General features: G+C 35.0%; 1 protein-coding gene across 1 annotated transcript; it reads left to right on the top strand.

The window, feature by feature from the left end:
* The first annotated feature begins 218 nt into the window (after window positions 1–218).
* On the top strand, window positions 219–14,987 carry LOC138315886 (RNA polymerase II subunit A C-terminal domain phosphatase SSU72-like). The gene is made up of 5 exons (XM_069257208.1): window positions 219–482; window positions 1,861–2,004; window positions 10,210–10,349; window positions 12,582–12,700; window positions 13,280–14,987. The coding sequence occupies exons 1-5, from the start codon at window positions 388–390 to the stop codon at window positions 13,379–13,381; spliced, it is 600 nt and encodes a 199-aa protein (XP_069113309.1). The 5' UTR covers window positions 219–387; the 3' UTR covers window positions 13,382–14,987.
* Window positions 14,988–15,373: the final 386 nt, after the last annotated feature.

Genomic DNA, 15,373 nt, shown 5'->3' with positions numbered 1-15,373 from the left:
TTACGAATGTTCAAACCCGTAACGAAACAATTGTGATTCTTTAGCAATTTGCAATAAAGAAATAAATATCGAAAGACTGGTCTACCAAATATCATTTTTATTTTTCATGGAATTCTTCAACTTAAAAAAACTAGTCTACATATACCAAAAAGAATTAAAAATGCTTTGCTTTCCGTTAGTTTTAGGGGATTGTAAATTATATTTACATCTTTGGTCTAGCTAACCGGAAGTTTACAATTGTGGCAGTATACTTTCATTACATATTTACTAATATTCAATCTGCATTAATCGTGCATATTTACATTTTGATATGAAGCCTGCGTAGTTACCTGTATAGTTTACGTTTCAGTGGCGTTAATTAAACAAATATTTCCATAATCAGGCCGTATGATAATTTTCAAAATGGTCGACGCTGCAATAAAATTCGCTGTGGTTTGCTCTAGCAATCAAAATAGAAGTATGGAAGCACATAATTTTCTCAGGTGAGGGGATAACATTGGAAATCGTTCATTATATGAATTGGAATGTGTTGTCAATGCTGTCATTGTCACACCAACAGCATTGGTGTGTCTGCAGCTTCTCTCAAAAAGGAGGGATGGGTTGTCGGACAGTATGTCACAAGCTAACATCGAACGAACTTGTATTTTTTTTTACATCTAGGTCACTTTGACTGTTTCATCACAGCTGTGCTACCAGCAGATTGTACTGTTCCAATAAGTTATCAATTAGTCATAACTCTCCCTGTCGTCCATCATTAATATTCCAGGGATTACCATTAAAATCGTGACAGTGGAAAAGAAAATATCGTAGAAACATCCTGATTGAAACTATGAGCTGCAGACCTCGATTCGTATGGATGCGACCCCAGGGCGATCTCTTCGGATTTGTTGTCCCCCAGAATGACACTTTGATTTAACAATAACAATGATTTTGTCTTTTAATGCTTCTTATTTTAAATTAGAAAAAAAAAGAAGTAAATCAATTCAAAAGAGTGTGAAGTATGTAGGTTCTGTTCACACCTAATGGATTTTAGATAATTTTGGTTGGAAACGTCTGAGCAGTGAGTGAATTTGAAAGGGGAATATTTAGCTAACCCCATCCTCGATATTCCATGGCTTCCGATTACTTACGATCTCTACACCCATGGACTATATCATAGTAAAACTGGAGGCAACAGAATAGAACAGGTAATTTAGTCATTTAGTCAAAAGCGCTGTATAACGGTACACTGTGGTTGACTAAGTTGCTTTGATGTTGGGCGTCGCTCTCTCTGTAATCTTCAAAGGAAATTTTTGCAGGCCTGTGATTGGTCAAATGTTTTACGCTGAGCTGTCTTCAATTTCACTATGAGATAGTCCAGGGGTGTAGAGATTATAAGTGATCAGAACCCCTGGAGTATCGAGGATGAGCTAACCCTGGATCAAGTCATTAATTGAACCAAATTTCTTCAACAGAAACATTCTTTGATGTTTGAAAGCTAGATTTTGCATCCATGTGTTGGGAGTTTAGGCCTAATAAATAAATAAGGATATATATCCTTTTCAATTTCTACCTATACCATGAAATGCTGATTAGATTTCAAATTAAATTAAAGTTGGAGATATCATTGCAATCGGAGTGAGTACATGGTCATAGAAATAGAAAAACCTTGGGTTTGAAGTCTCATGGATTTTATATTCATCAAATAAATTTCATTAGAATAGATGTTTCACAGCTTAGATTAAAAAAATTACAGTGCAATAACGATATGTCCCTAAGTTGCTTGTAAGTTTTGAAAATGAATGGGTGCATGGTGCTTGTTGGGATATTTCAGACTGCATTGTGTCCTTTGACTGATGAATATTTACTTTGTATTGATAGTAAACGAGGATACCGTGTCAAGTCATTTGGGACAGGAAGCCAAGTAAAACTGCCAGGACCTGCTCCTGATCGTCCAAACATCTATGATTTCAATACAACATATGACGAGATGTACAATGACTTGGCGGAGAAGAACCCAGCACTGTATCCTTTTGCTTGGTAGATTGGTGTCTTGGAGAATTTGACCTGTAGCTAAAGGTGAAATCAACGCTACAACTCTGGATCACAAGTGTCGGGCCTGTGTTACCAGATAATGTCTGGTACTTTTTCGATTTGATCTCGTTACATCTGGAAACTGAATACAGATTCGGATCAAATTGTTTATCCTCTTCAACAAAAAAATTCTGATCTGTCATCTTCCCAGGGGTTTATGATACCATACACTTACAAACAAAACAAACTACATACAGTTCATGATAGGGGCAGACAGATGTAAATACATTTATAACAAAAGAAATTATTTTCAAGTAAATTCAATGGTAAAGGAACATGACATATACAACACCAGCAAAATGATCTGGGGTTCAACAAGTATTTTACATACTGCCATTTGTATTGATGAAGAAATTTACAGTTAAATTTTATTTTACAATGTGTGCAATATAACAGCAATATCTTGTCGTGGTTTTAAAAGGAGATTTATAGCATTACATAGCAAAATTATGTGTCTGCCATGGGCCAATGTAGGGCAACTGTCTGATAACTGACTGTTGGTTAGTAGTTTTTCCCAAGGAACTCTGGTTTTTACTAACAAACAAACAGCTAGAGTCCGGTTTATTCTGAAATAAATACCAGATGTATATGTTATTGCGGTAATCTTACAACACATGTACTTCCTGTTTGCTAAATTTTTTATTTCAGGTTTCCTGGTCAAAATCTGCTGCCGAACTGAAGGGAACCACAAAACAGCGACCACAAAACCTCGTAAACAAGTTTGTGTAAAGGTGGTATCATTTTCTTCTCATTATCATGTTTTTGTGATGTTGAAATGAATGCCCTTCATTAGGGAAACAAAGGACATTTATCATCAGTGAAAATAAAGCAAAACTTAAACTTGTATTCATTTTAATTAGAAAATTGGATTATCAATTACAGCAAAAGAGAAATATTTAAAAAAGAAAAACAATGTAATAACAAAATATTGTTATATATATACAACTGTTATCGCTTGGCTTTATAGAAATAAACATAATGTATTGAAGGGAATATTAGATATGTCATTTCTATTTCAAGTCGTAGGTTTTTAATAAAAAAACTATACAGAATTGTATATAACTCTGACAGGCGGACATGGATAAGTTTTGTCATCTTGGCTCCAAAAGTAAACTATGTATTACTGGCACCAGATCTGATGTATAAGTAAAGATTAAAACAAAATACATAAATCATAGCCTTAAATAGTATACCGTCATATTAAGCCAGATAATATGGATATAACAATACATCTATCTATAACATACGTTTTGTATCATTATTATGTCATACGACATGAGGCTTCCTTGTTTTACATTATTACAAACACCACATTCATAAAAAGGTTATCTGAGTACAGTTTCTGTTTTTGTTTGTCTGATACATTATGTACATTGGAGAACAATGTCTATGTATGGATGAACATTTTGTTATTCATTAAAATCAAAAACATGTTTATTTTATTGTGATAAGTGTATACAGCGTTATGTTATTGTGGTGTACCATTTAGTGTGTTGTTATATCCAGAACAGATAACAAAGCTTGTCCATACCGGTGATAATGGCACAGGTATTTGAAAAACTGACAAACAAATGACAAACAGACATTTCACTTTGGCTCCACTGGTAGAGATTCAAAACTTGTAAATCTGGATGATATGATTTGTTTGAGCTTTTGAGAGAGTAATTCCCCCTGAATTACCAATTTGGTCACATTTGTTCATTGCATTCTTTGTTCAACTTTGATGGCAGTGATTACCAGGATATTGTAAAAAAATTACTGCAATCTAATATTCAATATCAAAGACAGTCTAAGAGATTGTTCCAATAATATTCATCAAGAAAAAAATACTTTCCTGATTTTCATTTTGAATCTCATCTCTGCTTTACAGGGCTTTTTTCAGCTTGATTGGGGCTGAATTCTGGCCCCATTCCCAATGGCAAAACATTACCCCAAATAAAAGTTACAGGAAAATATTCACAAATTTTGGATGAACTTAGTTGGTTATGGCTTTTTACATACCACGGTATTTGTTTATTTACCTAAGAAAACAACATAAACTGCACATATTCCAAATTCAAAGCCATGGGTTCCATATCTAAAGTAGACTAGTGAAAAAAAGCCCTGCATTATACAGAGCTGGCCAATCTGTTACTGACTATTGACGACAGAAAGACTCGTTTAATTGGACTATTCTTTCAAATAACAGACAGAAACTTACTAATTTAAGGAATCTAAACTTGACAAAGTATAAACAGACTTGAGAAGTTAAATAATAAATTAAAACAAATCTGTATACTGATAAATTCTACTGTAACCTGAATCTTAATAAAGTTATCTAGGTTTGGATACAGTTCAAAAATGAAAAAAAAGACTTGTATAGCGGATGCTGCTTTTCAGTTGTTATCGATACCCCTGAAGACTAATGATAGCAATAGGAGATACATACCAGATCTTGGTCTTCATGCTTGCAAATGAAGTTTTACAACAACACATTTTTTCTTTGTTATGTGTCTGTTGTTGAACATGCCCTGATCATTTCCAGGCTATAGCTTTCACACAGAAATGGTGATTACCAGTATATATGTAAGCAATGAAAAGCTGGTAATTGTGCTAAGAAGTGATCAATGTTTGAAAGTCCTTGATAGTACCGTATTGCGATTTTGGAATTTTATAGAGAAGTAGGTTCGCTTTGTAACTTACAAAATTATCTGGTCAATACTTTAAATTAATTCATATTTGCTGGTAACATGCAAAGTCATTTCCATATAATTGAATGTGGCTTTCTTTTAGAGAAAAAAACTTTCATTTCATATAGATTTAGGATTCATGCATAATTATATGTACATGTACATCAAAATTTAATCTTAAATATCATGGTAATTTATAAAAACCTGTTACTTTTGCTAACAGATTATTGAAAACCTGCTGTATTTGCAGGAATATTTTGCTTATTGCGCTCAGTTTCAGACAGATATCATAGCAACAGTCTTGTTGTAATACACTGGATTTGTTGAAGTGCTTGTTGGTTGTGCATGCTGGGATGATTCCTGATTTTGTCCTGGTAAAGGCAGCCATGATTGCATGCTGAAGATGATCTCCTGCCCATGTCTAGAGAGCCATGAAGATGGAAGTGCTACAGAAAATATTTGTAATTGATCATAATAAAAGGAATATGGATGTGACATTGATCAATCTAAAATTCATCCATATTTCTTGACTGATCATTTGCTCATAAAATACTGACAGGAACTTTGACAGATACATTTGTCGCAATTTGTCAAGGTTTCTAATTTGATATGTATACCATATTTTTTCAAAAGCATATTGACCCAAAGTTTTGATTTTTTTTTAAAGCAGACTTTAAATTTAAGTGGTTTTGATACACATTATGTCATTTATTTGGTGGTTAAAAAAGATAAATGAAAGCAAATAAATTGGAATGGGAGTTAAAAGCAATAGATATGGTTAATATGTTTTTGAGATTTATGAAAACTTACCATAAAACATATATGTTCACACAACCTACAAACAAATCCATATAAATGTTTTAAGCGGCCTCAGCTGTTATTAGGATAGGCAAAATCAAATCCTGCTAAATCATTTAGCTCCTCATCAGATATTTGTAGCATGTAATCATATCGCAACAGGATTATATAACATTTACCTCAACCAGAATATACTGTATTTACCACAACCAGAATATGTCACATTTACCACAACCAGAATATGTCACCTTTACCTCAACAAGAATATATCACATTTACCACAACCAGAATATGTCACATTTACCACAACCAGAATATGTCACATTTACCACAACCAGAATATGTTACATTTACCACAACCAGAATATGTCACATTTACCTCAACCACAATATGTCACATTTACCACAACAAAAATATATCACATTAATCACAACAGTATAGCACATGTACCTCATCCAGCATATGTCGCATTTACAACAACCAGAACATATCCGATCATCACAACCAGAGTATATCACATTTACCTCAACAAGAGTATATCGCATTCACCACAACCAGAATATGTCGCATTTGCCAAAACCAGAATATGTTACATTTACCACAACCAGAATATGTCACATTTACCTCATCCAGAATATGTCGCATTTACCACAACCAGAACATATCCGTTCATCACAACCAGAGTATATCACATTTACCTCAACAAGAGTATATCGCATTCACCACAACCAGAATATGTCGCATTTGCCAAAACCAGAATAAACATATTTACCACAACAAGAATAGGTCGCAATTATTACAACCAAAATATAGCACATTTACTAAAACCATAATAATGTTGTAATTACCACAACCAGAATATGGAACATTTATTACAACCAGAGCATATCTCATTTACCTCAACAAGAGTATATCGCATTCACCACAACCAGAATATGTCGCATTTGCCAAAACCAGAATAAACATATTTACCACAACAAGAATTGGTCGCAATTATTACAACCAAAATATAGCACATTTACTAAAACCATAATAATGTAATTACCACAACCAGAACATATCACATTTACCACAACCAGAATATGTAACATTTATTACAACCAGAGCATATCTCATTTACCACAACCAGAGTATAGAACATTTACCACAACTGGAATATGTCACATTTATTACAACCAGAATGTAGCAAATTTACTTCAACCTTAATTATGTCGCATCTACCACAACCAGAATATGTTGCATGTGATACAACCAGAACACATCACATTCATCACAACCAAAATAAGCACATTTACCACAACCAGAATATGTAAAAATTAATTACAATCATTTATCACAACCAGAGTATAGCACATTTACCTCAACCAGAATATGTAAAAATTTATTACAGCCATAATTATGTCGCTTTTACCACAACCAGATCACATTTACCTCAACCAGAATATGTCACCTTTATCACAATCAAAATATGATACCTTACCACAACCTGAATATGTTATATTAACCTCAACCAGAGTATATCATATTTACCAAAACCAGAATATAGCACATTTAACACAGCAAGAAAATGTCACATTTATTATAACCAGAGTATAGCACATTTTCCACAACCAGAGTAAAGCACATTTACCACAACCAGAATGTCACATTTATTACAACCAGAATATAGCACATTTACTACAACCAGAATATATAACATTTATTACAACCAGAGCATATCTCATTTACCACAACAAGAATTTGCTTGATTTATTACAACCATAATTATGTTGCATTTACCACAACCAGAATATGTTTGATTTATTACAACCATAATTATGTCACATTTACCACAACCAGAATATGTTGCATGTACTACAACCAGAACACATCACATTCACCACAACCAGAATATGTCCCATTTACCTCAACCAGACTATAATGCATTTACCACTATCAGAATATATCTTATATACCACAACATGTCTGCAAATCACATCAGAACAACATCACATTTTATTTGCGAAAAAACTGTAAACTAATTTTTGAAAATCAAACTTAAGTGGAATAATTAAGTAACACATTTAACAGGAATATGGTGAATATCACAACAACATACAACATTTGACAACAAAAGATATTGTCAAAATTGGAACATATTGCATACACTACAAGAGGAATATATATCATTTACCACATCAGGAATAAAGCACATTACTACAGCACATTTACCACAGAAAGGAATAAAGCACATTTACCACAGCAAGCAATATAGCACATTTACCACAGCAAGCAATATAGCACATTTACCACAACAAGGAATATAGAACATTTACCACAACAAGGCATATAGCACATTTACTACAGCCACAACAGGAATATAGCACATTTACTACAGCAATAATATAACACATTTACCACAGAAAGGAATATAGAACATTTACCACAACAGGAATATAGCATATTTACTACAGCAAGGAATACACCATATTTAATACAGCAAGGAATACACCACTTTTACTACAGCAGGAATATAGCACATTCACTACAGTAAATCACATGAAAATTACTAGAAATGCGATTGGATAACATCCATGGTCTATTTTGCGACAGTTATCTGCCCTTCTTGACTACGGGACATTATACCTGACTACAGGAACTATACCAAAGTATATTCCCCCGGGAATGAGCACGCGACCATATATATGACGTCATAATAAATGTCATGTGATGTACTAAATCTATTAACGTCCTTTCCCTCCGGAACAGTTTTCCTATAGTGTTGTCTGGCGAGGTATCATCCCCTCTTCTTTGACTCTGGGACTATACTTCGCCATACAACATTATAGTTGAACAGTTCCCTTTGGAAAGGGTCATAATAGAATAATAGCACATTTACCACAGCAAGGAATATCACACATTTACCACAGCAGTAATGTAGCACATTTACCACTGCAGTTATATAGCACATTTACCACAGCAGTAATATAGCACATTTACCACAGCAAGGATATAGCAGATTTACCACAGCAAGGAATATAGCACATTTACCACAGCAGTGATATAACACATTTACCACAGCAGTGATATAACACATTTACCACAACAGTAATAGAGCACATTTACCACAGCAGTGATATAGCACATTTACTACAGCTGTAATATAGCACATTTACCACAGCAGTGATATAACACATTTACTTCAACAGTAATATAGCACATTTACCACAGCAGTGATATAGCACATTTACCATAGCAGTAATATAGCACATTTACCACAGCAGTGATAGAACACATTTACTTCAGCAATAATATAGCACATTTACCACAGCAGTGATATAGCACATTTACCATAGCAGTAATATAGCACATTTACCACAGCAGTGATAGAACACATTTACTTCAGCAATAATATAGCACATTTACCACGACAGTAATATAGCACATTTACTACAGCAAGGAATATAGCACAATTACTACAGCAGTAATGTAACACATTTACCACAGCAGTGATATAACACATTTACCACAGCAGTGATATAACACATTTACCACAACAGTAATGGAGCACAATTACTACAGCAGTAATGTAACACATTTACCACAGCAGTGATATAACACATTTACCACAACAGTAATAGAGCACATTTACTACAGCAGTGATATAACACATTTACCACAGCAGTAATGTAACACATTTACCACAGCAGTGATATAACACATTTACCACAGCAGTAATGTAACACATTTACCACAGCAGTGATATAACACATTTACAACAGCAGTAGTTCAGTACAGCAGAAATATAGCACATTCACTGAGAATACAGCTAATTTACCAAAACATGGATATTCAGTTTTACCACATCAAAATGATAAAGGAATAGATCACATTTCTCACATCAGGAATATCACACATTTACTATAGTATGAATGCAGCTCATTTACCATGGAAAAGAATAAAGAAGGAATACACACATATTTTTCATATGGAGGAACACAGTATATTTACTACAGCGTAATTATATTACATATAACACATTTACTATAGCAATGAATATAACACTTGTAATACAGCACATCATTTAGCACAGAAGGGATATAGTGCATTTACCACAACAGGAATTTAGCTAATTTACCACATTAAGGAACACTTGCCACACTGGGTAGGTAGAAGGGTTTTGATGTCGGTATAATTTTTGTGATCATTGTGGTATTTGTTAAAGGTCAAGGTCAATGATCTGTGAATCTACAAATGTGACACAATGACATTGATGTTCAATCACGCCTTAATTAAACTTGGATATTGTCATCACTTACATATTATGCATGCCACAAAGCATCAATTTTGACAATATCTCCACTAGGGAAGGGGATCAACAACATCAAGAGTTTTTCGGGGGTTGGAAGTGCTACAAGGCATCAACATGAGAGATGCCTCCTTTACAACAGATGTCCTCATTAGGACTGCCACAAGACACTATGTAAGGGATGCCAGCAGGCAACTACATCTTGTGTACTCTTCAGGTTGTAGTAAATCAGTAGTTGTAGTTCCGAAATGTTAGAAGCAGACATTTACCCATGGCCAGTTTTGTTGTGTCACTTCTATTCTGATTTCATATGGAGGTTAGGGTATTTCTTGTTCTGCGAAGTAGTTCATGTTTCATTTGACCTTAACTCAAACAAACAGATATACTCAGAATGGAATCCTGCACATGTTGGACAGGAATCGCAGGATCAAACCAAAACCTGAGCGCTTTCAGTCGTCTGCCGAGAGATTCAACGTCATTATAACATGTGAGGAGCGTGTTTACGACCAGGTGATTGATGGTAAGTCCTCTGAGAGTCGAGAGTAACCCTCAACTCAGTACTTCTTCCTCAGAGAGTCGAGAGCAACCCTCAACTTATTCCTCTGAGAGTCGAGAGCAATCCTCAACTCAGTACTTATTCCTCTGAGAGTCGAGAGCACTCCTCAACTCCGTACTTATTCCTCCGAGAGTTGAGAGTAACCCTCAACTCAGTACTTATTCCTCTGAGAGTCGAGAGCAACCCTCAACTCAGTACTTATTCCTTTGAGAGTCAAGAGTAACCCTCAACTCTGTACTTATTCCTCTGAGAGTCGAGAGCAATCCTCAACTCAGTACTTATTCCTCTGAGAGTCGAGAGCAACCCTCAACTCGGTACTTATTCCTCTGAGAGTCGAGAGTAACCCTCAACTCAGTACTTATTCCTCTGAGAGTCGAGAGCATTCCTCTACTCAGTACTTATTCCTCTGAGAGTCGAGAGCAATCCTCAACTCAGTACTTATTCCTCTGAGAGTCAAGAGCAACCCTCAACTCAGTACTTATTCCTCTGAGAGTCAAGAGCAACCCTCAACTCGGTACTTATTCCTCTGAGAGTCGAGAGCATTCCTCTACTCAGTACCTATTCCTCTGAGAGTTGAGAGCAATCCTCAACTCGGTACTTATTCCTCTGAGAGTCGAGAGCAATCCTCAACTCAGTACTTATTCCTCTAAGAGTCGAGAGCACTCCTCAACTCCGTACTTATTCCTCCGAGAGTTGAGAGTAACCCTCAACTCAGTACTTATTCCTCTGACAGTCGAGAGCAACCCTCAACTCAGTACTTATTCCTCTGAGAGTCAAGAGCAACCCTCAACTCTGTACTTATTCCTCTGAGAGTCGAGAGCAATCCTCAACTCAGTACTTATTCCTCTGAGAGTCGAGAGCAACCCTCAACTCGGTACTTATTCCTCTGAGAGTCGAGAGTAACCCTCAACTCTGTACTTATTCCTCTGAGAGTCGAGAGCAATCCTCAACTCGGTACTTATTCCTCTGAGAGTCGAGAGCAATCCTCAACTCGGTACTTATTCCTCTGAGAGTCGAGAGCATTCCTCTACTCGGTACTTATTCCTCTGCGAGTCGAGAGTAACCCTCAACTCGGTACTTATTCCTCTGAGAGTCGAGAGCATTCCTCTACTCGGTACTTATTCCTCTGCGAGTCGAGAGTAACCCTCAACTTAGTACTTATTCCTCTGAGAGTCGAGAGCAATCCTCAAGTACTTATTCCTCTGAGAGTCGAGAGCAATCCTCTACTCGGTACTTATTCCTCTGAGAGTCCAGAGCAACCCTCAAGTTCTTATTCCTCTGAGAGTCAAGAGTAACCTCAACTTGGTACTTATTCTTAGGTTGTATCTCAACTATTAGAGGTAAACATTAATTTATTGAGTGAGAAGAATTCGTGTATAACCCGATTTTCCAATCTAAAGAAAATGTTTTGAAGTTTTTCTCTTGTCATTTAGATATCTATTTATGACATATGTTACAAATCAGTAAGTGCCAGTGTGTTTCAGCCTTCAAGGTTAACTGGTTGATTTCTAAGGCAAGGCCACTGTACAAATGACCACATTTATTCTACACATGACAAATCTTTCAAAATCTTTCCAAAATAATTTGTCAGTCAGTTCCTACACTGCCCCTCTATATATATAACACGTTCATGTGTCATAATGTGTACTGAAGTTGCTGATAGGCTGGTGGAGGTGCATTTAGAGATATTGATACATTTAGAGATATTGATACTAATTTGATTACATAGTGGTGGTGAAGTTGCATTTAGAGATATGGATACTTATTTGATCACTTTAGGCTGGTGGAGTTACATTTAGAGATTTTGGAGTTACATTTAGAAATATTGATACTAATTTGATTACATAATGCTGGTGAATTTGCATTTAGAGATATGGATACTTATTTGATCATTTAAGGCTGGTGGAGTTACATTTAGAATCACTTTAGGCTGGTGGAGTTACATTTAGAGATTTTTGAGTTACATTTAGAGATATGGATACTTATTTGATCATTTAAGGCTGGTGGAGTTACATTTAGAATCACTTTAGGCTGGTGGAGTTACATTTAGAGATTTTTGAGTTACATTTAGAGATATGGATACCTATTTGATTACATAATGTTAGCGGAGTTACATTTAGAGATTTTGGAGTTACATTTAGAGATATAGATACCTTTTTGATCACATACATCATTAGTTGTATAATCTTTACTCAGATTTGGAGAACCGCTTAAAGGACCAGAATGAACCAGTACACATTGTCAACCTGGATATACAAGATAATCACGAAGAGGCTACTATTGGAGCACTTATGATTTGTGATCTGGCGGGTATGGTGAGTATTACTACGTGCTGTACTAGACTGGGGCTGGTTTAGATACTCCAGTCTAGTTCACTACATTGACAACTCATCATTCATATTTTTGATGTGTCTTATCACTTGAAAGAATTCAAAAAGGAGCAAAAAAAAATTCACTGCCAAATGGGGGTTCAAACAAGTGACCCTCTGAATACAACAAACCCCGATACTCTAGGGGTTACTATTACTGACGTTATATCCACCCTTGCCGGCATATCTCATAATAAAACTGGAGGCAACAGAACAGGTGATTAAGTGGATTTGAAGTTGGGCTTCACTCTCTCTGTAGCCTTCTAAGAAAGTCTTTGCAGGCCTGTGATTGTGCAGGCATTTTCTTTCGAAATGTCTTCAGTTTTACTTTGAGATAACCCAGGAGTCCAGCTGCCTAGTTATTACATATGACCCTGTCCAGTTCCGATATAATTATCTGGGAATTAAAACGAGTTTGTAGGTTTATAGATATGTTATTGCTGACATTTATCTTGATAAATCTATGGGTATTGATTTGTTGTATATCAATAGCCTATTGAACTATGATTTATAATTTTGTTTCAGTTGGTGGAATCCGATGACCTGGATAACGACATGGATGAAATTATTCAAGATTTTGAGACAACAGCACAACGACCTATTCTTCATACAGTTATATTCTATTGAATGAACTTGACATTCTTATCCATGCTGGAATGGATTTGTTTTTATGAATTTTTCAAAATTTGTGCTTTGTGATTATTTGGATAATATTCATTTTGTTCACATTTAACTGTGTATAAAATGTATTGGACCTTTGTGCAGTTGCAGTGATAGATTTTAGACACATGTGTACGTGCTCAAGGAAGGATGGCTGAGTTGTTTGTCTTTCGCTTAGTGAAAGTGACAAAAATAAGGTGTTATTATGCAGTTTCCACACTTTGTTGACAGCGACCTTTGAAACGTGTTGTACCTAAATCACACAGTAGATATCCTGAACAGGCTATCTGTGTTTTGTGGATCAGTTTCATGAAATGTGCCTATGTGATTAAGCAAGAGTTTAATGGTTTATACAGCTGACAAATGCTTGAATTTAGGCATGGAAATCTACATATCAGAAGACAAGGGGAGTAACTCTTAAGTAGTTAAAACATTATTACTGTATCTAAAATAAAATAAGGACGAAACGCTATGCAGAAACATCTCAGGAATGAGAAAAAAACTCATTCTAAAAAATTAACAGGATTAAATTCTTAAAAGATTTAATTCAGTTCAGATAGAAAATCAAGTTATCTAGGCCTGGATTTTTTGGGCTATATTAAATATATAAACGTAAAACAATCATGAGTTTCACACTTACACACAGTGGATAAATGTTAGCTAGGCTGTGTGAAGTACAGAAATGAACAGATACATAGCTGGTAGGTGATGTAACCTGCTCACATTTTCTAGGGTACATGTTAAAGACATTTACAGACATAGTTATAATCACAAGGTAAATAAGAGAGATAGAGATGGATGGTCAAAGAGAAATAATGATAGACATTTGGAGGTAAGAGATAAGCAAGAAAGATTGAAAGAAAGCGTGATGGAGAGTTCAAAGCTAAGTAAGAGAGATATAGAGAGATCTCAAGTTAAAAGACAAGCCTGAGATATTTAGAGTAGAGATCATGATTACCAACATAAGATTGGAAAGAAACTTCCCACTGTAAAATGAAAGATATTTTCTAAAAACATTGCTTGTTGTATTGTTTATGTAATTATTGTAACATGTTACCACTTAAGTCATTGATCATTGTTTATATTTCAGCAAATTGATTATGATAATGTCTCCTAAATATTATTAATATTTTCTTTGCAGTTTTCTTGTGTGGATAGGCTTTGGATAGGCTTCCTACAGCATACTTTACTAATGAGTAGATAATATTGTACAAAAGTTTGGGATTTGAAGCAGAGCTTCAGCCAAACTGGAAATACTGATAGCTAATATTTCTGTTTGTCTTTTGTTACAAAGAAAATATTCTTAAGGCTTTGACCTAATATTAGCTGAAAGAAATGTAAATTTCACTATCTTTTTATGAGGAATGGATTATTTTGCTAATGTTCAAGAATTATCAAAGTTCTAATTCTTTATTTAACTTTCAATTTTCTCATTAAGAAGTGCATTAAGTTATTTAGATTATTTAGAAATGAGATATTGTTCATGATGGGAACCTTTTATGATTCTCAAATAATGTAACATCATGTACAAAATTAAATTTTATTAATGTGTAATAAAACTTGCCAAAATCCATTACCTTATAGCTTTCTTGTAAAGTATGAAAAGTTTTTAAATAATATAACGACCTATACAGTATGCTTGGATTGAGGAATACTGTGGTTTTTTTCTCCCGCTCAGTCAGACTAAGGATAAAGGTTTACTCATGCTTCGCATGGTGTCTGGTGTCCACTCATATGCACAAAAGTGACTTCCTCTCCAAAAGTACTGATCATATTTTAACAATTGGACTGGAAGCATCCCTATGTGATAGTATTTATAAATTTCCCCATTAGTTGGATGGGGTACGGGGCCAAAAGGCACCATTTTGGTTTACATTTTATAAGTTGTATCCATTCATGGTGGTGATTCCAAATTGTACAATTGGTAGAGCTTCACACTTCCTCCTTACATGTTTAGTA

Source organism: Argopecten irradians, chromosome 1 (assembly GCF_041381155.1).
Source record: "Argopecten irradians isolate NY chromosome 1, Ai_NY, whole genome shotgun sequence".
Taxonomy (NCBI): Eukaryota; Metazoa; Mollusca; class Bivalvia; order Pectinida; family Pectinidae; genus Argopecten; species Argopecten irradians.
Note: the sequence above shows the minus strand (reverse complement) of the source record. Positions and strands in the feature narration are given on the sequence as shown.

Excerpts from the sequence above, each read along its gene's own strand:
- LOC138315886 (XM_069257208.1), top strand. The coding sequence starts at position 388 with ATGATAATTTTCAAAATGGTCGACGCTGCAATAAAATTCGCTGTGGTT. Across the intron at positions 483-1,860 it reads GAAGCACATAATTTTCTCAG|TAAACGAGGATACCGTGTCA; the intron begins GTGAGGGGATAA and ends TTGTATTGATAG. Across the intron at positions 12,701-13,279 it reads TTTGTGATCTGGCGGGTATG|TTGGTGGAATCCGATGACCT; the intron begins GTGAGTATTACT and ends ATTTTGTTTCAG.